Source organism: Lepidochelys kempii, chromosome 2 (genome assembly GCF_965140285.1).
Source record: "Lepidochelys kempii isolate rLepKem1 chromosome 2, rLepKem1.hap1, whole genome shotgun sequence".
NCBI lineage: Eukaryota > Metazoa > Chordata > Testudines > Cheloniidae > Lepidochelys > Lepidochelys kempii.
This window is the reverse complement of record NC_136381.1, coordinates 231,770,867-231,796,603: the sequence shown is the minus strand read 5'-3', so window position 1 is coordinate 231,796,603 and position 25,737 is coordinate 231,770,867. Positions and strand designations below refer to the sequence as shown.

Below are 25,737 nucleotides of genomic sequence, written 5' to 3'. Positions count from 1 at the left end.
AGGAGGCCATACTGGTTAAAAATAACCTGGTTTATGTGGGATATGAAAACAACTGTAAATGATATATAAACAAACAAATGGAAAAAGGGGGAAGTTTCTAGCAATGAGCATAAATTAGAAGCTATGAACTGTAGAAAATTGATAAGGGAACTGAAATACTGCAAGGAGAAATCTATGGCCAGCAGAGTTAAGGACAGTAAGAAGAAGTTCAAATACATTAGGAACAAAAGGAATCCTAACAATGCTGTTGCTCCATTACTAGAAGAAAATGGTAGAACTGTCTATAATAGGAAATAAACAAATTATGGTAAATAATGAGGAAGACGGGTCTCTGATACAGAGTGGTCTGGATCACTTGGTAAGCTGAACACAAGTCATACATCTAGGAACAAAGAATACAGGCCATACTTACAAGATTGAGGATTCTGTCCTGGGAAGCAGTGACTCCGGAAAAGACTTGGGGAACATAGTGGATAATCAGCTAAACGTAAGTTTGCAATGTGACACTGTGGCCAAAAGGGCCTATGCATTCCTTCAATGCATAAACAGGAGAACAATGAGTAGGAATATGAAGGTTATGTTACCTCTAGATTTGGCACTGATATGAGAATTATTGGAATAGGGTGTCTAGTTCTGATCTTCACACTTCAACATGGATGATGATAATAAATTGAAGAGGGTTCAGAGAAGAGCCACAAGAATGATTGCAGGTTTGAAAAATGTGACTTATAGAGAGAAAATCCAGAAGCTCAATCTATTTAGCTTATCACAAAGGGTAAGGTCTGACTTGATCACAGTCTATAATTATCTACATGGTGAAACAGAAATTTGATAACAGAGGGAGGGCTTTTCAATCTAGCTGCAGAATATATATAACAAGATCCAGCGGCTGGAAGCTGAAATAGTCTAGAAATAAGGTACTTTTTTTTTTGAACATTGAGGGCAATTAACCATTTGACAACTTAGCAGTGGTTGTGGTGGATTCTCCATCACTGGAAATCTTTAAACGAAGACTGGATTTTTTTTTTCTTAAAAAGATGCTCTAGTTCAAACAGGAATTAATTCAAGGAAGTTCTATGGCCTGTGTTATGCAGGAGGTCAGAGTAGACAATCACAAAGGTTCCTCTGGCCTTGGAATCTATGAATCTATGTAAGAATGTTCTAGATATTCACCGCCTGGAAATCCAGAGCTTCAAACTCCCAAATAGATCTGTGAGTGAAAATTAACATAATGGTCTCCTTCTGGTCTTTTGCGAACATTTATCCACCTCCTATAATCTAGTGGGAGGGCAAGGTTTATTCCAGAACAAATGCTGAGTGACATACCAATGGTTTGAGTTTCACTACTGAAAACACTTCAATTTGCAGGGTGATTAAGAACAAGAACATAAGAATGGCCCTACTGGGTCAAACCAAAGGTCCATCTAGCCCAGTATCCTGTCTTCCAACAGTGGCCAATGCCAGGTGCCTCAGAGGGAACGGACAGAACAGGTAATCATCAAGTGATCCATTTTTTTTAATGGAAGTAATTTACAGCATATTTATCTCCACAAATCAAACAAAAGAGGTCTCAGATATATGAGCTTTTTCTAGTTACTCCTCCTCATTTTATTCAATCCAAAATAACACAGAATACGCATAAGGAAAAATAGCGTATTCACTCCAGCCAGGTAAGTATTTCCCCTGGGTATCTCTCCTCCATCCCCTTGCATTAAAGGAACAGGATCCACCTGCTCTCTTTGCTGGAGTCCTGTGTTAAACACAACTGCTTTCCCCTTCTCCCATCATTAAAGGAAGGAAGCAGACACCTCTCGTTAACCCCTGCTGATTGCTTCCTTTTTACCTCTATCTTTGAGAACATGTTCTTTAAAGAGAGAAAGTGTGTTTCTAGTCCAGTGCATTCATCTGTTGAAGCCCCAAACCTTGAATGCAACTTGTTACAAACCATTTCAAAATTGAAACAACTGCTTTATTCAAGAGAGGCCCATGCACTAGAATTGTGGGGATGATGCAGGACTAAAGGTTACTGGGGCGGGGGTGGGGAGGAGGGAGAAGACACTGTATGGAGAAGTACTTGTCCACTGTACTTGTCCTCATTTCATCTGTCTGTTGGCACTACTTTGCAGTGTTGTAGGTGCATTGGTCCCAGGATCATTTTCATGAGCAGCAGCTATGAAATTCCCTCTCCAAAACTGATAATTAACGAGTAGGACCTTTGTATCATATTAGCAAAGGTGGCAAAATGTTACTTGTAGTTCTGATCATATTCAGTAACACATGATACTGCATGGGGTAAGAGAATACAACAAGCTTCTTTTTAGATAATACAATTTTGATATTATATTTGCACTGGTCTTTTACATAATTGTTGTCATAAATATAAAGGGAAGGGTAAACCCCTTTGAAATCCCTCCTGGCCAGGGGAAAGCTCTTCTCACCTGTAAAGGGTTAAGAAGCTAAAGGTAACCTCGCTGGCACCTGACCAAAATGACCAATGAGGAGACAAGATACTTTCAAAAGCTGGGAGGAGGGAGAGAAACAAAGGGTCTGTGTGTCTGTCTATATGCTGGTTTCTGCTGGGGATAGACCAGGAATGGAGTCTTAGAACTTTTAGTAAGTAATCTAGCTAGGTATGTGTTAGATTATGATTTCTTTAAATGGCTGAGAAAAGAATTGTGCTGAATAGAATAACTATTTCTGTCTGTGTATCTTTTTTGTAACTTAAGGTTTGCCTAGAGGGGTTCTCTATGTTTTTGAATCTAATTACCCTGTAAGATATCTACCATCCTGATTTTACAGGGGGGATTTCTTTATTTCTATTTACTTCTATTTTTATTAAAAATCTTCTTGTAAGAAAACTGAATGCTTTTTCATTGTTCTCAGATCCAAGGGTTTGGGTCTGTGGCCACCTATGCAAATTGGTGAGGCTTTTTATCCAACATTTCCCAGGAAAGGGGGGGTGCAAGTGTTGGGAGGATTGTTCATTGTTCTTAAGATCCAAGGGTCTGTAGTCACCTAGGCAAATTGGTGAGGCTTTTTACCAAACCTTGTCCAGGAAGTGGGGTGCAAGGTTTTGGGAAGTATTTTGGGGAGAAAGACGCGTACAAACAGCTCTTCCCCAGTAACCAGTATTAGTTTGGTGGTGGTAGCGGCCAATCCAAGGACAACGGGTGGAATATTTTGTACCTTGGGGAAGTTTTGACCTAAGCTGGTAAAGATAAGCTTAGGAGGTTTTTCATGCAGGTCCCCACATCTGTACCCTAGAGTTCAGAGTGGGGGAGGAACCTTGACAATTGTCAAAAAATAATCATACTATATTTTCCAATAATCTTTTACTAAGTATTGCTTATAGTACCTGTGATGAAGTAAGAATTTTCTGTAATATTTTATGAATCCTATGTGTGCCTCATGGCTATCCAGTGGTGGTGGGGGGAAGGACTGTTTGCTCTCAGAGCAGGCTGAGAGACATAGGTATGAATGTCGCCTATCTGTCTGAGCTTGAATGGGTCATTAAAAAAACCTGACTGAGGCTGACCCCATGTCAGTGGAGAATCCAAGAAGACAATGGCAAATCCAATCACACAGACATTGACACCTAGCAACCTATGACCTAGAGAGAGATGGATTTCCCTACCTCTCAGCAGAGAAGCTGAGCAAAATCCACCATCTTGAGAATAAAGAACTGGGAAGATGTGAGGTGGGGCACAATAGTTGGCTTCTGGAAGTAGTTGGGAGCTCTCACCTGGGAACTGATTAAGAAGATCAAACTGACAGACAGACAGAGCCTGAACATGGAGTTCACTACAGCTTGGCTGGGCTCTGGGCTAACCAGAATGGACTTGGGCTATGCTTTACCTTACATTCTTTTGTGCTAACCTAGGGATTTCCTATGCTATATTCCTAATAAATATACAATATGCTATATTGACTAATAAACCCGACTGTTTTGACAATGCTATTTGAGTGTCTCTGCAAATATCTGGTGAAGCGCATTAATCCCTGAAGAGTGTACTAGTCTCTGCCAGGAGTCTCTCTCAGTTGGACTCACTGAACAGAGCTCATGGTGTGAAGCAGAAGTGCTGAAGCCCCAGAAGTTCAGTCTTAGAAGGCAGACTGTAGGTGTAGCCTACCCTGAAGGAAGACTGAGTTCCCTTGGGAGTCTGGCACACAGAAGAGGTTCTTCCAAGCAAAGCTCAGGGCATAGCACTGATCCTATGGATCTGTGACAGTATCTCCTTTGGAAAAATCAGCAAATGCATGGTAACTTGGCATAATGATCATGGCTCATAGGCTTTTATAACAACATGGTCAGTATCTAAGTCAACAGCAAGGGTCTAATTTTGAAAGTTGACATATTCAACCATGATTGCTTGTGCAAACTGAGTAACTGCATCTGTACATGCCCAGCTGTGCTTCTAAATGGCCAAGCCTATGCATAAATATTAGATTTACAAATCCAATTTTAGCATTTGTATGTGAAAATTAGACAAGTGCAACTGTGTGTGCTCATCTTTGAAAAATCAGGCCCTGACTAACATGGTAATAATTTTCTCAGCCCAGCATAAAACTGTATCTAGTACTTTACATCATAGGTGCTGTAAAATAAAACACTCTTTTAAACAGCTCCGTTCTGCTGATAAATCCACGTACAGCTTTTTTGTTTTAAACTTTAACAGGGCAGCTGTACAAAGACTACAAAGAGACATCAATACAGATTCAAATTGAAAGCACTGCATCTCTGGAGTTTTTACTCTCGATTCAATAACACCATTCATGAAGTAACGGAAATCTGGCCACAAGACTCCCAATGAATATGTATATACGTCCTTACAGCATGAGTTACTAGTCAATATGTTTTCACTTACAGCATTTGGCTTCATCATTCCCATTTGAGCAGTCAGGTGTGAAATCACAAAACTTGTCAGACGAAATACAGGCTCCATCTTCACATGGTAAATAACCCCGTGGACAAAAAAGGGATGAAGATTCAGTGGTTGTAAAGTTTGTTTCCCCTTTAAAAAAAATGAAAACTGGTAAGATGTTCTTTTCACCATTTACATATATAATATTGCACGCAGATTGAATCAGTTAATCTATAAAGTGACTTTTTCACACCATTTTTGGTGAACTAGAAATCCAGTTAATGTTATTCTCCTTTCTAGATGACAGCAGCCGTCTACTTGTGTATAATTATTTTCCATGACATCCCTAAGTGTGTTGGGTGCACCACACTGCTGATAAGAAAAGTACTTGTCTAGAAAAGCTTAGAATCTAAAGACAGAATTTTCAAAAGCACTGATGTGCAGAGGCTTATACTCTAAGGCTTGATATACACTACATTCTTACTTTGGTTTAACTACATTGTTCGGGGTGTGAAAAATCCACACCCTGAGCAATGTAGTTATAGCGACCTTAACCCACTGTGTAGACAGTGCTATGTCAATGGGAGAGCTTCTCTCACTGACCTAGCTAACATCTCTCAGGGAGGTGGAGTTATTAAGCTGACAGGAGAGATCTCTCCCATTGGCATAGAACAGTGGGTGGCAACCTGCAGCCCATCAGGGTAAACCACTGGTGGGCCGTGAGACAGTTTGTTTACACTGATCATCCACAGACACGGCCGCCCGCAGCTCCCAGTGGCTGCGGTTAGCTGTTCCCGGCCAATGGGAGCTACAGGAAGCTGCATGGACCGCAGGAATGTGCTGGCCATCACTTCCCACAGCTCCTATTGGCTGGGAACAGCGAACTGCAGCCACTGGGAACTGAGGGTGGCTGTGCCTGCTGACTGTGAATATAAAGAAACTGTCTCGTGGCCTACCAGCAGATTATCCTGACGGGCCACGTGCCGCAGGTTGCCCACCACTGGCATCGAGCATCCTCAGACGCACAACAGCAGCGCAGCTGAATTGGTGCAGCTATGCTGATGTAAATTTGTAATATAGACCTGCCCTAAGTTGTCCAAGATAACCAAAATCCAACTCAGCCTGTTACATAAAATTGCTTATAAAAATCAGCCGAAGTTGAAGACAGGAAGACTGAATTAGTCCCAACAAAAAGGTCTATTGATACCACCCAAGGACCACGTTAAGATTGTGACCAGTAAACAAAGGAGAATGGAATCCAAAATCAATGGACCAAAATTGGTGGGTCATAAATTAGGCCTAATTGGTGGACAAAATAATCAGGATGATGGGATATTTCGCCCATTGCCCCCTTGGGGGGAAGGGTTAAAAATAAGACTTGGGGATAGCAGGAATCATGGTGCTAGGCTAGACGATCAATGGGCTGAAAGGAGCAAGCTTCACAGTCATGGCTGCCACCGCCACAACCTCTTGGGACCATGCAATCCATCGTGGCACCGTTGAGCCTTCATCATCCTGATCCTGAGAGATGTCCTGACCAGACCAGGCCAGAGATAGGGACTCAGATGATATCACCAACTGCACCAGCTTTGGCTAAATCCTGAACAACTCCTAGAATGAGAAACTTAGGTTCATGCTCTCACCACTTCCTTTCATGTATTATTTTCCTTCCCACACCCTTATTTCTTCTCTTTCCTATCTCCCCTTTCTGTTTAATCGGAGCCTAGCTTAGCCAGCCAATATGGTGAGCCTATGACGAAAGAGGCAGCAAAAAGCCACACCCTAAACAGCCCAATGCTGGTACAAGGTTGCAAGCAAGAGTCAGCACAGGATGTAAGGCCTCACAGGTCTAGAACCTTGGCTGGCCGAGCTGCCAGGCTCTGTGCTGCCAGCCAGAGGTAGCTGTAACCAGAATGTGCTGCACTGCCCACAACCTTCTGTGGACACAGACCATGGAAAGTCCTACCAGAAGTCATCTGATAGGCTCCCCGCCCTACATAAACCTAAGAGGCATTCCAGGAAATATCCAGGAAGTGTTCAGTATGGATCTCCTGTAGCTGCCATGACCATTTGTTACTCCTGGCTTCGACCTCAGCTTGATTTGGACTTTGCCTCCTGACTCATATCCTGAAACTTGACTGGACACTGACCCTTGATATTGATGCTGGCCTGGACCCTGATTATGCTCTAATTCCAGCCTCAGGTTTGCCCCGATCTGACCCTTGGTCCCGACTACCCTGGTCAAGCTCCTTCCTGTCACAAGAGACAGAAGTTGAATTTTCTATCTTTGCTGTCCTCTTTTGTGTGTGTTTATCTTGCTTTGTCTCCAAGGAAGTGGGATTGGACTCTAACTCCAACTCCAGACCATCTCAGCTATCTTCTCTTGTTCCCAAAAAGACAGTTAATACCATCTAAGACTGTAAAAGCTCTACAGTTAAAAGGAATAAAGAACATTGTTAAAATGGACACCTTATTTGATATTTTATATTTCAATGCTTTAATTGCTTTTTCCTTTCCTCTATCTTTAATAAATGGTTAAAGATTTTTAATATTGATTGTTGCCATTAGACTAAGCAGGCCAATGTCTCTGGACTGAAGAGCTTGAACCATATTTAATTGTTTAGCGTTGTATAGTGACATGGCCATATTAACATCTTTGACCCACTGGGCCCATATATTCCATAAAAATTAACACAACAGCATCTAAGGGAGTTCGAGGACCAACTCTTATTGAAATTCAACCATTTTAGAGTGAACATTCTATGCACAGGACATCTTTCTCATGGATACTTCAACAGCATATAGCTTTCACCCCGGCCAATCAAGGGCAAATCTTGCACTAATGTTTTGTGCCTAGAGGATTCAGTTTAGCAACTGTGCCCCTTGCCTCTGATCATAATGTTTCCTGTTTATTATATAAGAAAATTCCCAGAAGCCAGATGTTCTGTGTTAGACGGTTAGCAAGATGTGTGTTAGAAGATAGTCCAGAACAGAGTTCAATGTAAGTGATACCCAAAATGTGCTAACTTTATTTCAGACCAGGGGTAAAAAAAAAAAAAAAAAAGACACAGACTTTTTCTTTTTCAGTTTGTGAATTAATTTGGTAGCATACCAGTCCAACTAGTCTGGTTAGGACTTTGCTGGAAGTGCTCCCTTCTTAAAAAGTAAATTTCTAAAAAATGACACTACTATGTGATTAATATGAGGGTAGGGTTTTTCTTTTTAAAGAACCCTTTTTGAAAAGGAACTCTCTTCTACTAATTCCTAAATGCCTTAATACAGTAGAATATATGGGGAAGCAGGGAAGGCATCTGAAAACCGAAAGGTCTACATTCCCACTATGTCATACATTTTCCAGAAAAGGATTGAAGAAATTCGGGTTTCTGTGTTACACTCCTACAATCAGTAACTTCCCTAGAGACTGTCTATGCCCATGCTACCTTGTAACACTACTCTATTTAACAAACATATTCATCAGTGTTGAAAAGTACCAAGATGTATACGTTTATGATGCAGATGGTGTTTTGTCATAAAAGTCATACTTTCTTTCCATCCAGCTGCAGTTTAGATCACTGTGATTCTAATGGAAACTATAGCAAGTCATGTTAGACATAAGATGATAGGCTTCACTACAGAATATGCACTGTCACAAATAGACCTATGTCTTGCTCTATTTTCCACCTAACACCCTTATAAGAAGTGGTCAGATCATTCCCACAAACACTTTAATGGCTTTTTATGCAAGGGGATTGTTTTAGAGTATAGCTGGGGCATGGATATAAAATATAGGAAATAGAAGGAATTTAATAATACATGCACATAGGGCCAGATCTTCGGTTGGTGCAAACGGACATAACTGAACCGAAACCCATCAGAGCTATGCAAGTTAACACTGGCTGAGGATCTGATCTATACATAATGTCTATATACTTGTTTTTCGTCTGTGTCTGTATAACCATACAGCTGACAGCTACTTTGTAGCATCCTTTTTCATACTCACTGACTTTAACAAGGCAACATTACTCAAAGTATGAATATTATGATTTACACATCTGTAATATCTAATTCAAATTATTCTGGAATTCATTGTCAATGAAAGGCTAAAAAATATCTTCAAATCAAGTTAGTTATTTCATTGTTTAATTCTTTTTTTAGGGAAAAACCACAAAATGACATTAACTAGACGAATATTTTTTGTGAAAGAACAACAAAGCATAAAAAAGAAAGTTAGCTTGACACCATACTATGTCCTTCCGATTTTTTTTTTAATTTGCTTGCTTTAATTTAACTTGCCTTTGCTTTCTTGGCTGGTATTGGAAAATGATTTATATGCAGTACCACATTCTGTTGTTATGCTGATGTCGTCTATAGCAACAGTAGCATCCTCTGATAGAGCAGTGGCTTGTAAAATGATCTATAATGACACAGAAATAAATAATCTTATTAAAAGTCACATTACAAAAGGAAATATCATTTCTTTACAATTCCAGGTATCTGTATGGAGAGTAAACACCATCTACAACCATCACAGTTTTGAAGGACGCCATTAGCCAACAAAACATATGGTTGAGATTAGCATGGTAAGATTCAAGTCAGAAACTTACAGCTAAACTCTCAAAGACATAACTACCTTCACAAAACATTATAGAACCTAAACAACCTTGTTTCAACCCTAAGCAATAATAATCATCACTTCCTGAATGTACTGTGTTCCTCGTGGAACCATGAAGTCCTGTGCCTTTTTAAATGAGCTATTCAGGGTAACTAAATGTGGTGGTTTACAACTCAATTTAACTGAGACATGAGTTCATTTATATCATGTCTGCTGAGGTCAATAAGACATTTCCATATAAGAAATACATATACTGTAATGTGTGCATACAAAGATACTTTTAAACACACTATGCCCCAAACTCCCTGCCAGCTAGCACAGTAAAAAAAAACCAACATATTTCATACCTGAAAGTCACTGGAGGGCTAAACTGATTCACTTAACTACAGCCCTCTCATTCAGGATTTCACTGATGTGAAATATAGCTTTTGTTTCTTAGCCATATTCTAAATAGTTTTCTTGATGACAAAAATAATCACGGGGGGAGTGAGGGTGGCTGGCACATTTATGAAACAAGACATGCTCACATGATCATCCAGCCATGAAATGCTTTTGGAGAACTTTTCAGAGCACCCCAGATCAATTGCCTGATCCAATATAAAGGCAAAGTTTCCAAGGGGCCATTCCAGCTGGCAGGAATCACTGGGGCATTGGCACACTCTTGCCACACCTCTGCACAGTTAAGAGTGGTGTAGAAGCTACTATGGCAGTGCTATATAACCCAAGGATCCACCCACATGCAGGAGGAATTTTCATATGGTCAGATCCACCAGGTTAATGGCTACTTTATGCTGGTGGAGTAATGCAAATCTACCAGAAGGCATGGCAAATCTACCAAAAGATCTATATCTTCCAGAAGGCAAATTCTGTGCTAAAAGACATGCAGGACTTGTGATGGAGTGTGATTATGTCCCACCAATACGTGCTTGAAGGGAGATTGCCTTGTCCCACTCTTGTAGTCGGAACTGAGTGCCCAGGGTTGATGAGTCAGGGCTCTGGTGGTGTTTAACCCACATCCTGGCTTTTTGCGCCATTGGTGGGAATCACTACATACCAATCTCTGACCGTACCCAGAAAGGAGAGTATTCAGCTGAGGAATCCATTTTTTCTAAACTGACGTAGCATTGGAATTTCAGGAAGTACCAATGGAGGTTTGCTGTGGATCCTACCTCAGGATCTGATAGCATAAGGCAGTGCTGTGGAGCAGATTTCATGATGACATTTGATACACCATGCCTAAAGGCCATACTTCTCTAATGTATGTTGGGCTCAGAGTTTGACTGGCACAGTGATGTGATTTCTAGTACCATACTGTACTCTTACGAATGGGCACAATACTTCTAGGAGAGCTGACTACTTTAGATACACTAAGTAGTTAAATAAAATGTTTCGAGATATCCTATATAAGCCAGTTTGGGCAGGTATTCTATATGTGACCTATCTATATCTCTGTTCCATAATTTACTTTGATTTTACTAGAATATTTGTCAAAATCAGGTAGGTTCCAAAACAGGATCTCTTTTCCGTTTGGTGGTCATTACATTTTCAAAGACTCATTGCAGGAAGTGATTCTAATGTTATTCAGCAATAGTATCATTGAATGGCCCCTTTCCAGAAGTAAAAGAGGCAAGACTTTCCATGTCAATATGGACAGAAGCATATGAAATTATTGCAGATTTTTCTAACAATATTAATGAGAAGTCTAAGGATAAAAGCAAAATCTATAAATGTGAAGACAATTAATTCTAATATAAGAAAATTACTGACACACTAAAGAAGTGTGCAATACATAATTGCTGACTTGGGAATGCTTAATGCTATTGCTTTTGTCCTCTTGGTACTGATCTGATAAAATAAGCACATTGTTAACCTCTAATGATGTTCAAACAGCATCCTGCACAGCAGAAGTTGGGCTGATTAAACTCCTCAACTCTGCTAAAGTGTCAACAGTTTGCGTCACCCACCATGGAAGAGAACTTCATGTGGGAAACCATCTATTTTCCATATTACAGTGCCACATGAAGAATTACATTTTAATCCAGGAGCTAATGACCACTTTGCAGAATCAACAATGAGGATGTATCCTATGGGTGAGCACAGATGAAACATTAATTTTGTAGTAGCCTGGAGATCTGACCCTGGTTCCATTAAAATAGAAAAACACCCTGTAAGCCAGGTTCTCAAATTGTACTCTATGGAGCACTTGCTGATCCCATGCTGCTGACTCTCCTCCTCATTTGCACATACTACTAGCATCAAATAAAGGTACTGGTGCAAACACTTTCCCTGTATTACTTTTCTATTTTTATTATAAAAGTAGCCACAGGCACATTATCAATTGTGACTGGGAGGTGAAGTAGTCTAAGTGACCTGAAATGAGAGGAAAGTTGCTCAACAACTAATCAATTGTGATATCTCTGCAGCAATCTCCTTATGGAAAGTTTGAGGACCCTGGCTGTAATCCATAGTTTGACAGTTTTTATTATGACGGTGACATACAAAATGTAAAGACCAAAACAGGAAGATTGCTTTGCTAAATGCTTTATATTTTAGTTGGTGAGTGATTCATCAGTTGTTTTCTATACCTAGTTAAATGCAGGTATGAGATAATCTGCAAGTCAAACTAAACCCTGTGGTTGGAGATCAGTGCTGAAGTATTGATTGTTACTGACTGAAATGTCCAGGAGCCTGCATTCACCCTCCCGGTAGCCAATATCATTAGTTGCTAATTTTTGAGTATAATCATAGAATTATAGAAATGTAGGGCTGGAAGGGACCTTGAGAAGTCATCAACCGCAGCTCCACGTGATGAGGCAGCAACAAGTAAAACTAGACCTTCCTGACAGGTCTTTGTCCAACCTGTTCTTGAAAACCTCCAGTGATCGGGATTCCACAATGTCCCTTGGAAGCCTATTCCAGAGCTTAACTACCCTTATAGTTAGAAAGTATTTCCTGATGTCTAACCTTAATCTTCCTTGCTGCATATTTAGCCCATTACTTCTTGTCCTTCCTTTAGTGGACAAAGAACACAATTGATCACCATCTGCTTTATAACAGCTCTTTACATATTTGAAGACTTATCAAATCCCAGCCTCAGTCTTCTTGTCTCAAGACTTAACATGCCCATTTTTTTCATCTCATAAAACAGGTTTTCTCAACCTTTCACCATGTTTTTGCCTCCTCTGGATGGTCTCCACATCTTTCCGAAAGTATGGCACCCAGAATTGGACACAGGACTCCAGCTGAGGCCTCACAAATACTGAGTAGAGCGACACAATTACCTCCTGTGTCTTGCTTACAACAGTCCTGTTAGTAGACCCCAGAGATATATGTTTTTTCTCAACTGTATCATAAATACTCATCCCATTTTTTAATAGACTGCACATCTGCTACTTGATTTTCATCATAAATGTGTGATTTTAATGCACAAACTTCTGAAACATTGACATTCCTCTTTTATTTCCACATCTATACAAAAAGCTTAAAGGAATTCTTTATAAAAGTGTAAGCAAAGATTATTTTAAATTAATAAATTAATTCTAAGAGCCATATTAGAATAGCTTATTTGTACAGAAAAGAAATATAATTGCCAATAGAGTTACCTGGAAAGGTGGTGACATTTCCTCAGGTTTGCTTTCTATAAGAATATTTGCTTTAGTCCACTGCCTCTTGGACAAACCTGTCATGTTACCAAGTTTTTGCAAATCCTCACCAAGGACGGTTCTCTTAAAGACAGAGAGCTGGGAATCCTGAGACAACTGATACCAAAATATTATCTGTTGAAATAAATGTTTATTAAAAAAGTGTTGGACAGCTTGCCAACCTACAGCAATTTCAATATACATTTACACCATTATAATATAAACTAACTTTGCATATGCGGTACCACTGCATTGTGTACACACGCACAAGACTAAATGCAGCAGGCATACAGGAAACACACTTTGAATGTATAGGATCCGAAAGGTAATCTGTGTCAAAAAAGTAAAGCCAATATAAATATGTAACTAAGATTTTTAAAATGTATTTCCATCATAACCTATAGACATCTATCTATGATTTCCCTTACCTCACTGGGGGCTCTCATCAGGGAGCTCCACCAAGAATAATTTTTGTTTTCAAAACTGTACCCTGAGACATGGGCGAAATATCTGAAAAGGCAGCCTAAGCTAGGCTTAAGGAAAGTCAGAGAATGATGTAAAACCATGAAATACCACATGCATCCTCAGTCCTCATCTGATCCTCAGTTTTCAGGAACAATCCCGTAAACCTTCCAGGGGTTGAAAATTAAAAAAAAAAAATCCTCTCCCATAAATTATCCTGCTGGTCTCCTGAAATGCAAGTGCAGGGTCAAAGCTTAAAAAGAGGGGACACCAGGATGGAAGCAGCTGGAAAAACTGGTGTGGCAGGCATGGAATCAGGAAGACAGAAGACACAATTCTTTAGCCCTTTAGACAGACGTGTAATACCGGGATTGTTGGCTCATATATCCCGACCTAGTTTCATTACTTTTTGTTAAGTAGTATTCTGAAAACCATTCTGATCACAAGAACTGGAGAGAAATAAGATTTTCAAGGAAACTACATTTGTCTTATTTTTTCTCATAATTTTTCCCACTTTTTTAGATAATGAAAAGCTAGAATCCTCCAGCTGAAAATTCACTGCAAGCCCTAGATAGTTGCTAATCACTGAATGCAAATGAAGAGATACTCAGCTGGTGAATATAACTGGCTGTCAAGCAGTCTGTTTTCCAGTTTTTTATCCATTCTTTGTGCTGAGTGTCCACAGTGTTCCTTGGATCATAAGATTATACAGAAAATGTTCTCCAATTTACCGATTCTTAAATTACAGGCTGTAAGCAAACAGATCTAAAGAATTCAAACCATTTTAGGTTAACTACCACATAGCACTGTTGTACTGGAGATTGTTGGTGGCTGCCAGCAAGTCTGTCTTTGATATATAGGCAATCACCGATCTCACTGAAGCTGATGGGTGGGGTAACCATCTTCCATTCAGGCTAAGGCCAGGTCTAAACTAGGAGCACTCTGCCAGTATAGCTATGCTAGGATACCACACCAGCAAAGTGCTCTTAACATGGACACAGCTTATACTGCCAAAACTGAACTTTCACCTGTAGAGCTTATTCCAGTTCTCCCAAACAAAATAAGATATGCCAGCAGAAATGCCAACGTAAGCTGTGTCTATACAAGGAGCTTTTGCCAGCATAGCTATGTCTGTCAGGGATCACATTTCATGACACCCCTGACCAGCACAACCATGCTGGCAGAAGTCTGTAGTGTAGACATCGCCTCAGTGGAAAAAACAATTAAGCCACTTTCTGGCTTAAAACAGCTGAATTAATAGATGCCACTGCCTAAGGCACTGGGCTGCACAGGAAGGCTTGAGCAAGAATTAACTCAAGGACAATAAGAAGGTTTTCTCTGGGACTGGTTGAGTATACAGGGTCTGGGGTATTCATTTAGTTGCAGCTATGTGTATCAGCAGCAGACAGGATCAGAATGCAAGCAGACAGGAGGAGAAGCAGTATGAAATCAGCCCTGGGAGGAAGCTGAGAGAGAGAGAACTTTTTTTGAGCAGATCAATGTCTGGAAAGGCAGGTTTGGAAATAGCAAGCAAGGAAACAGCCTGCTGTTTGTTCCCACTGTGTTCAGGGAAACAGGACTGCCATGGTGCAGGCCATCCCTCTGGGCCCCCCTGCTGTCAAAGATGGAGATATGTGTGACTTCTACCTTGATTTCCTCTCCCCCAGTGTCTAAATAAGTCCAAGCAGGTCTTCAGGTACTACAGAGGGCCCCCTTTGGAGGGTCTCATTTATTAACAGAAAAAGACCAGCACAAAGTATAAGCAAGACCTTCGCTCAGCTACTCCACAGCAAAGCCTTCCACGTGTGGGTTTGTCAGTCTTACACCATGGCCCTTCAGTCACAGGGTACTCTCACGTTGAATCCCTGATCTGGAGGCAGGGCCTCTCCAGGGCTGCTCTGCCAGGTGCCACTCACCCAACTCTGGGCAGAGCGGGGGCAAACACCCGCTCCCCAACCCCATTTTCCTGGCAGTAATGCTGGTGGAGTGCAGGGGGAACTGCAGGTGGAAGGGGTGGGGAGGGGCCCCCATTTTCTCTGGCCCAGAGCCCCACAAAACAGTAATCTGCCTCTGATCAAAGTCTCACAAAGGAGAAACCAAACCAGCTGGGCTTTCACAAGCTTTCCACAATTTTGTAAATTAATGTTCACTGCTAGCTGTTCAACCTTAGTTCCCTACTGTAAATTAAACCATGTCCTAAAGTTGTTGGTGTGCAATACTGTCACTTGCTACCTCTCTGGAGGAAAGCTGCTCTAAAGATGGATGACTTGTAAACACTGGTAGGAGCAAGTCTGGGAGGATTAGCATTTTAGTTTAAAATATTAGCAGGCTTTAAAATTTAAGGCAGGTGAAGGAAGGGCTCTTTTGCCTTGCCATACATATGGGGGTTAGGGTTTCATGAGTTTAATGTCATCTGTCACACCAAACTTTGTGAAGATAGTGGTGCAGGGTCCCCATTCCATTACAGCACCAGCCGGCAGGCTGGCCCCACACAAGGAGGAGTTCAAGCTGAACCTTCCAGAGGATATAACCAGCACCTGCTCTTCCCCTGTGCTCTGAGAGACATCCTGCCGATCTCAGACACGTCTCCAGGAGTTCCTGCAAGAGCAGTATGCTGGCAATGCTTTACAGCCACATTCTGGCCCTCTTATTTCATTACAGGGGGAAGATGCTCAGAGAATGGTCTTCATTTGACTTCTGATTCTTCACTGCACTCTGTAAAGTTGTAAGAATTAAGAGGGGAGATCCTCATGCTCACTCCAGCCCCTTTAAGACAGGTGAAAGGGTTAGATTGGCATAAACGGGCTCTAAAATCCTTAGATCCAGATGAGGTAGGATTCCTCCAGTGAGGGAACTAAGGGAGATAGCAATAGAATCTCTCCCCAACACCCCATTGCAAACCATTCATTTTTGTTGACATTCCTCTACTTTTCAAAACAGAAAATTCCAAAACAAAAAAAGAATTTTAATTTCATCTTTTCTGACACTTCATTTTCTCACTTTTTTACCTTTTTCACCAGCGAATGCAAAAGAATGAATGATGTTTAGGATTTTCACAACTCCTCCCTCCCTTTTTTTCCACTCTAACTTTTCAACTTTCAAAAAGTTACACAATGGCAAAAGGAAAAAAGAAATATTGTAACTTTGTGACCCTGTAACTTCCCAAAAGTTGGAAGAGTTTTGAAAAGTTAGGGATAGGTGGGGGAGTAAAACCCTCCCTTCCCCCACTAAAAAGGCACAATATTTATTGTTATTACAGTGTTTTCTGTAGTTCTGTGGCAAAAAGGGGACAAACCTCAACATTTCAAAAAATAAGAAAATATATATGTTGTTATCATTTTTGAAAACAAAACAAAAAAAGTTCAATTTTGAACTCTTCAAAATTCCAAAACTTCAGACAAAATTGTTTTTCCATTTTTCTACCAGCCTAAATCCTGAGTGTCAACTCTGCTGATTTCTCTCTCACTGCTGGCTTCCTAGTACTCCTTGCCAGCTCATTCCTCTCCCTACTGCTAATTGCTCTCCTACTCCCCTGCATAGCTGCAAGATTGAGCCCAGGATATGCAAGTTGATTGACTATGACGTGCTCTGTGCATACTGACAATGTGTCAAACACTGCATTGATTAAAATACAAAACCCATCCACCTCAAATTATTTTCAACTAAAATGTTAGGGTATTTTGTATATGTGGTGTGGGACTGAACACTACCCAATTAACATTCAGCATGATTCACATGCTGAGACATTTATACAGATAATGATGGAATTCCCACCATGGAGATGTCAATGTAAGGGGATTTCCTGGCTGGGGTAGAGATGGCAGAAAGGTTCTATGTCAATCTGTGATTTTGGAGGTGTCCTAGGGTAACTCCGGAGGGAATGGGTAGGGCTATTCTTGGCTGTCCACAGTCTCCAGGAGAGTAGCCCTAGTGTAAAAGTAGAATGGTCTGAGATTGCTCTAAGCTAAACTGGAGACTGGCCAGCTCCCACATATCAGGAAAAAAGATAACTTTGTGTGTCCCACACCTACCCCTCCAGCTAGCCCATCCCTGAGCTCATACATTAATCTTGGCCAGAATAAATAATCAGGCCCAATGATCACTTGCTCCACTACTGAAATGCAACCACTTTTTCAACCACATCAACTATAACAGCATTCAGCAGCACCACACAATACCTGAGGACATGAAGTGATCACAATTAGTATCAAACTGCTACCTGACAATGGACAGAGTCAAAGGACAGCTTAGTAATGACAGGACTCCCGAGGCGGGAAATGACAGGTTTCATGCTTGCCTGTGGTGATCCTCCAAAATAAATGAATGATCCTGAAAAATAAAATCAATGAAATGTTAGAAACACTGTCCCACAATGGTGAACATTTATGTGAGAGAACTAGCCTTTCCTTAATGATCTCCTCATGCATAGTGAACACCTTCATTTATTTTAACAAGTGGAGTAGCATTCTCTTCCATTAGATCATTAGGAAAATTTTGGGACAGACTTTGGCTGCCTTCTAATGAGTCTGAAAGGATAGGGTGAGAGTGTAGGGAGCTCTCTTCCCCACTCCCAGTGCCCCCATATGGGAATTCCTAAGTACAAGGGTGGGGGACATGTGGGAGAAGAAGAAACTAGAGACTCCAGCAGCACTCAACACTCTAAAGGGTATGCAACTGGGCTGTTTGGAGTGAAGGCTAAGGGTCTCCCCCTCATTGTTCCTGAATGTGCACAGAGGCCACTGTTGAGGGAGTAAACACTGGACATCTGCAACGAAAGCTCAAATGCTGGGGTCCAGCACTTCTCCAGAGATGTACTTCTTGCATCTGCCCTTCTCAGACAGAAAACTTCAGACCTCTCTCTCTCTGTGTGCGTATGTGTGTGTGTGTGTGTGTGTGTAGCACTACAGCTGCCCAGCTATCCCACTCCTCCACATCCCACTTCCAGAAAGGGTCCAGTTCTCAGAGTGTAGGAAGGGTGCACCACTAGGAGCGCTGACAGCCTGAGAGAATCAAAAAAATACAGACCTCAGCTGGGAGCTCCAAAAGACCACTTTAATTGGTTTTAAATATTGGTGTAAATAATGTTTAGAATCAAAATTCAATGACACTCAGATTAGGTACAGCATTCAGTTTATTCTTAACCAATTCCCACTGCAGCCTAGCAGTGTTTAGGCATGTTAACAATGTTGTGAACCAATGAAATAAGCTATAATTTCTCCTGTGGTCCGCAGGCTTCACATTGCTGTCTGTGCTAGTGGGGATGAAAGCTTAATTAAAGATCTAATCTGAATTCTGGCAAACTAACTGCCTTTGGATTGGAACTATAGCAGATGTGCTCAAGACAAAGGTAGGAAAGGATAAACATCTTCAAGGGCCCCTTAAGCTGCACATTTTAGGAGCCATCAATGCTGCCTTCATTGAATACTGAAAAGTTTTTCATGAAAGTCTATGCAAAGTAACACCAAGGGCACATTCTTGCCCACTGACATTACACTCATCGTCTTGTATCTTAGAAAAACAGTTACCGTGCTGGCACAATTATGCACAGTAGCCATTCCCCAGTGATCCATGGGAATGGAGCAGAGGGCTCCCAAGTGAATAATGACATACACAATTATATACAGGTTTAGATTGCCCAGGTTGGTACAGGGAGGTGCCAGGCGTACCTTCCTGAACAAACAAAGCCTGCTACTCTCCGCGGCACCAGTGACATCCTCACTGATAAGCCGATAATGTTTTCACTGGTACTTCATGGGACACAGCTTCAGTCTATAGGTGAGATTCCATAGTAGCCCTGCCAGCAGAGGTTGTGGGGGACATATCCTATCCTGAGCCAGCATTACTCACTGTTCAAGCTGTGCTGCTCCCCTCCCACAGCAGAAGGAATTTGGGGCCATATCGCACTTCTATAACTTCCTGCTGGCAGAATTATTGCAACCAGAGGTACCCTACCACCTGCTAAATGCTGAGAGGAGCTGGCATAAATCAGGAGTTAATCTACCCTGCTGAACTGAAGGAATATGGAGAACTACCAGCGAGATCCTCCCCACTCCAGCCCTTTTATACTGTTTAAAAGGGTCAGGGTAGTGTCAAGGAGCCCTAACATCCTCATATCTAACCAGGGGAGGATCCCCCGTGCAAGCATGGTGACAGACAGCCAAAAGGAGTGTCGGGGTGGGGCTGAGGTTAGAAGGGATCTGTTGAGGTGGGGCCACAGCATGGCAGGAATTATGGGCAGCTCTGCAACTCATAGGGTAGCCTAAGGAGGCTGCTCTAACTTAATCAGGCTCCCAAGACTGACCAGGTTATGCCTGGGACTTCTCCTGCCCCCCAGGATTAGGAGTGCACAAAAGTGGCTTCAAAACTCCTTAGCATCCTTTTCTTGGGCTGCAAGTTCTATGTTGTGTCTCTTAATTCTGCAGGGTTTGAATGGAGTGCAGGAAATAATGTGTGGGGCCACGTACTGAATGTTCAGAATAAAAATGAAATATTGAAGAGCTGCTCATTAAGTAGTGGGAAAGCTTTATCCAAAATTGGCCTTGGAGAATGACCTAAAGGCAGTCAGGTTTTGGATTAGTCTATTCTCCTCTGGACAGTGCATAATATATCCTATATTTTGATAATGCTACAATCATAGAACGCTTGACGCTGTAGGTTATCATGTAAGACATTTTGAGTATTGCACAGCGCTTTGTAAAAGCATTTGACTTTTGCAAAAGAATGCAAATGAGCCCTCTTTATTTAAATTCCTTTCCCTCTGCTGAACACACTGCACAACAACGAGATAGCTACTGACTGAGGTAGAGCAACAATGCAAAGGATACTGTACATTCTCCGCCTGTCCCAAGCAAAAGTGATCAGGATGTCTGTACTGCAGAAAAAGAAAACTGTTTAAATTATTTACTGTGGATTCAGTCCTGGCTTTAGTGGAAAATTTGCCTGAGAAATAACTAAAAGAGTAGGCTCTGTCTAAATACTGGATATAATGGTGGTTCACTGTATACATGAAAGAAGTTGGCTGCCTCCATCCAGTGAGCAAGAGCTGAAGAAATCAAAACCAACATTACAACCAGCATTAATTAGCACCTCACTAGCTGTCTCGAAATTAATCATGGTATAGGCATAGAAACTTAAACTCCAATGACTTCTCTGGGGACTTCTCAGTAAGAGCACAACTGAGGAACATTAAGGGGCCAGAGGGAATAAGCTTATACGGATGCTATCCATGTTACATATATTATGTCGTTTTTAGTCTCCAGTCAGTCAGGCATGCTTCATGGACATTAAAATTCACTTTTAGAAGGGAAACTATGCAAGAGAGACTCACCGAGTTCACTGTTGGTTGTATGATCTCTGTTAGGAAGTTTTGTGTCATTGGATGTCTCTCCTTTTATTATATTCCATTTAGCATCTTCTGGGTTTAATGGCTTCCATCCACAAAAACCAGACTCAAAGTTACATGTAGTATAATTTGCTATTGTAAGCAGAAGAATAAGGAAAGTCATATATCACAGTTTTATGCTGGAATTGTCACCCTTATTCTCCTCAAGTGTAAACTGGTCTGCCCTATTTTTAAAAAAAAGAACTAATGGTATGTTTATTGCAATCTGAATCACTTTTCTGGGGAGAACGGGGGGGAATAACCAATGCTCTAAAAGTGTATGTAACATACGAAACAGGTTTGTCCATCCTCAGCTGTGATACACGTAATTCTAAGAAAAGCAGCCTGTATTAATTAAGAAGTTCTTGATTTTAACGGTGAAATCTTAATGAAGTTCTGTCAACAAGTGATTCATTTGCAAGTAGTTACAAATACTTCCTGAAATCACTAAAAAGGAAAACTTTTTACAGGAGAAAGCTCATTAAGAATATATGGTAAAAATTTCATGGGCCTAAATAATTTAGATTCATTGAAAGTCCACGGAATTTAAGGCCTAAATGCTTAAGTCACTTTTGAAAATGGGATTTAGGCTCCTTAATCACTTAGACACTTCAGAAAATTTTACCCAAAACATACAAGGCAATTAAACTGCAGTCAAGTTGTCTGAATGGCTTCAGATTAGACCATTACACGCTCTCAATTTTCTACTTAACTCAAAGAAGGCATTATCTCCAGAATTATAGCCAAATTAAATAATTTATTAGTATAATACATTATCAAAGTTTTCTTCTCAAGCACAGAACAACCTGGAAATGTATTATATAAAATCCTTTAGGGCATTTATCACAGTTGTGGAAAGTACTGTAGGGATTGTACACAGTTGTGTCAAAGATCCAAAAGCATTTATTACATCATGCAACTATCATCCCAGATTCCATTTTTCAAATTGTGAGAAGCAGAGCACTAACATAAAATAGAATACAGCTCTGCTCGCATGACTCGGCACTAAGATTCCTCATGCTATTCAGACAAAGGCTCTCCCAACTACTAATATGTCCTATGCCAAGAAACAAAACACTTAAATCAGCACCACTGAATTAGATGTACAATGCACATTTAATTTTAACCTAATACACTGGTCCCCATTTGCTGTCACATATTAGTTAAAGATGGTATTTATATTATTAAATTTATCTAATTAAGAAATGCTTAGGCTTTTGACAAGGTATCTTGTTAATTAGACTTCAATTGCTAATACACCAAAGTAGAGTATGCAAATTTCTATCCAGTTTAAACTATCTTGCTGTGTACTAATTAAATACCTAGATCCCCAGGCATTATGCTTACTTAGGCAGTCATTTGATGTAGGGAGTATGAAAAAAATGTAGAATGCATTTAGATTTGCTTTACTTAAACGAACATCTATTTCCTCTGCCTCCCCCGTCCCTCCTCCTCCAAATCGTGGCAAAGATCTTCTGCATGAGAAACTGAGGACTTGTCTACACGGTCAGCTAGTGCGCAGCAAGTCAGGGTTTAAATCTATACCGCACTAGTTTGCCACACAGTAATTGGCCATGTGGATCCTGCTACAACACACTGAGTTCCATAGTGCACTTGGACCAACTGCTAGCAGCAGCAGCTCAAAGCACACTACAGAAGTTGAGTGTGGTAACAGGGTCCGCATGATAACTTAGCAAACAGCAGGCTAGTGCACTGTACATTCACACCATGGCTTGCCATGCACTAGGGGCAGGTCTACACAACAGTGGGGATTGACGCTCTGAGATCGATCCACTGGCGATCGATTTAGGGGGTCTAGTAAAGACCTGCCAAATCGACTGCAGATCGCTCTCCATTCGACCCCTATACTCTACCCCCGACAAGAAGAGTAAGGTAAGTCAACAGGATATTTTCTCCCGCCAACCCCCCACGGCGTAAACCCCACAGTAACTCGATCTAAGGTACATGGACTCCAGCTGCATTATTCATGTAGCTGGAGTTGCATAGTGTAGGTCGACTTACCGCGGTAGTGTAGATGTAGTCTATGTCTCGTGTGGACAAGCTCACACAGTACTCATCAAAAAGACCTTCCATAGTAAGCGATATTATTATTTGTATGGCACTATCCAAGTGCTAGAAACTTTATATGTTAGCCAGAAGTCTCTTCTCATAAGGGACAGACCTGTCCAAACCTAAAATCCCTGTTTAAGTACACAGGTGTTGTTAGATGTTTGGCTGTGTGTGTTTTTTGTGTGCTGCCCCAGCTCTGCGCAGACCTCAATTGAACTGCCCAATGACCACAAGACTTTAGTAGCAAAGGCGCCTGGCCAGGTTTATTGTCAACCAAGCATGGTAATAGCACCTGGCAGACTCTACAAGGATACGACGACATATATGCCCATGACAATAGACGCAGCTCAGTCAGTGGCGAGACTTTCCACTGCCTCCTAGGCTGGAAGAAGGGTTAAGGCGAGGTATTCCAACATTTATAGACTGAGACAAACAATGTAGGATCAACAGCTTACGCATTACCTTACGCGTTTTATGACATGATTGTGACCTCCCATTGTACTTTCCTTCTGATGTTAAAGACAAACATTCCTATTCACCACCTGTCTTCGTACTTTTACTCCTGAGGTATTAGACAAAATATCACTATTCATCACTTTTGTCAAATCATTTTATTGCTAGGCTGAGGTGTTCTTGTACTGGCCTGGTGGAATGTGTTTACATATTCAGTGTGCTTTAGCAATGATAGCAATACTTGTGCTGAGTTAATGTACCAGACACTGCCTTGCAGGCAAGCATCTGCTTTTGACATGGCCTGACTGTTGCTTATAGCATAACTTTTGCTGACATTCGTTCAGGCCCCAGGCACCAGGCTCATGTTTCAGGCTCTTTCTTTCTACTACAATAGGCTGTCTTCACTGCTTGGATTTTAAATCTGGATATAGATTTCCCTTTTTTTAAGAGTCTGTAAGGAATAAAGATAGTACTAATGCTGACTAAATACTTTACTGAATGACAGAAGAACCACCTCAGGTAGAATTCCAGAAGGTTCTATCTTGACTCCCTTTTTATTTAATGTGTGCTTATGTCAAGAGCTGAAAGTAAGCTGGTACGGCGTTCCAGTAAGAAAGTGGCTGCCAGTATGAGCCAGTACAAAGCCGACATTAAAGTGCTGCCAAGGCAGCGCTTTAAGCACTGTACCAGCAGAGCCACTGACAGCAGGGGCAAAAGGGGCAGCTGCCCCAGGGCCCGGTGATTTAAAAGGGCCCAGGGCTCCTGGCAGCGGCTGGAGCCCTGGGCCCTTTAAATTGCCACTGGAGCCCTGGGCGGCACGGGCTGAGCAGCACCGAAGGGCTGGCTGGGGGAGTCTGGCCCCAGCCCCGCCCTTCCACCTGAGGACCCGCCCCTTCTGCAGACCCAGAGCTGCCTCCCCTCCCCCACCTTGCCCAATCCTTTAAGTTACTTTCACCCCTGCTTAGGTCCATTTCAAGTTTAATGCAGAGATATGGGTCACAGTGTCTCTCTGTTGCTCAAAAGCTTGTCTCACTCACCAACAGAAGTTGGTCTAATAAAAAAAATATATTACCTCACCCACTTGTGTGTCTAATATCCTGGGATTCACAAGGCTACAGCTATACTACACATACATTTAATCAAACATTCTGAGTTTCACAAAACAAGTTAATGCTCTGTGAACCTTTTTTTCTCCATAAATGAAATCCATGTTCAACTATGCATTCAAAAAGTCATTCTATAAAACAGTTGAAACACAAAGCTTGTGTTACACTATATATATATAATGAAGAAATCCATGAAAAAAGATCTTGTATGCTGCTCAATCTATAATTCACAAACATTACACAGATCAAGACCTGATGACAGATGTTAGCATGCCCTGCAAATTAATGTGTCTCATGTAGAAGGTATAAACATTTACTAAAATAAATATTCAGGATCAAGAAAACCATCCACCCACTTTAAACTCCCCAGCAAAATAAATATGTATATACTTTCATCTTTTAAAAGTTCATCTTTAAAATTTCAACTTTTTAAGTTTTCAAGTATTTGCAAGTACAAATTGGTATCCTGCAGCAAAATGTGCATATTTCCAAAATTATCCAAATAATTGTCTGACTTTAGAGTATTTGCTACTCAATGATTTACATCTTCACTGAGCCTCATAAAATCTAATTTCTAGAGATGGAGCAGGTGAATTCAGAAGAGTTAAACTTCTTCTCAATATGAGTGGTCTTAAGGGGCTTCTCACCAGACTTTCCAAACAGCAATAGGTGCTGTTTATTTTTTGGAAACAGTTACAGAAAGTCACTCCTCATAATGATGTTGTAGCTCTATGAATGTTGATCGGTCTAAGTTGTTGGTAATGTTTATACTATCTAACACTATAGTCTAACCCAGTGGTTCCCAAACTTGTTCCGCCGCTTGTGCAGGGAAAGCCCCTGGAGGGCCGGGCTGGTTTGTTTACCTGTTGCATCCACAGGTTCAGCAGATAGCGGCTCCTAGTGGCCGCGGTTCGCTGCTCCAGGCCAATGGGAGCTGCTGGAAGCAGCGGCCAGTACGTCCCTCAGCCCGCACCACTTCCAGCAGCTCTCATTGGCCTGGAGCAGCGAACCGCGGTCACTGGGAGCCACGATCGGCCAGACCTGTGGATGCGGCAGGTAAACAAACGGGCCTGGCCCACCAGGGACTTTCCCTGAACAAGCGGCGGAACGAGTTTGGGAACCACTGGTCTAACCAAATATGGTATCTGAA

The 25,737-nt window shown here is 41.3% G+C and overlaps 1 protein-coding gene across 1 annotated transcript in view; it reads right to left on the bottom strand.

The window, feature by feature from the left end:
- The window catches only part of MALRD1 (MAM and LDL receptor class A domain containing 1), a 465,892-nt gene that overhangs the window by 378,127 nt on the left and 62,028 nt on the right, over positions 1-25,737 (bottom strand). Inside the window, exons 11-14 of the mRNA XM_078851340.1 lie at positions 20,905-21,051; positions 17,797-17,906; positions 13,077-13,250; positions 9,156-9,276 (exon numbers count right to left, since the gene is read on the bottom strand). Coding sequence (XP_078707466.1) covers positions 9,156-9,276; positions 13,077-13,250; positions 17,797-17,906; positions 20,905-21,051 — 552 coding nt within the window. The remainder of the gene's footprint in view (positions 1-9,155; positions 9,277-13,076; positions 13,251-17,796; positions 17,907-20,904; positions 21,052-25,737) is intronic.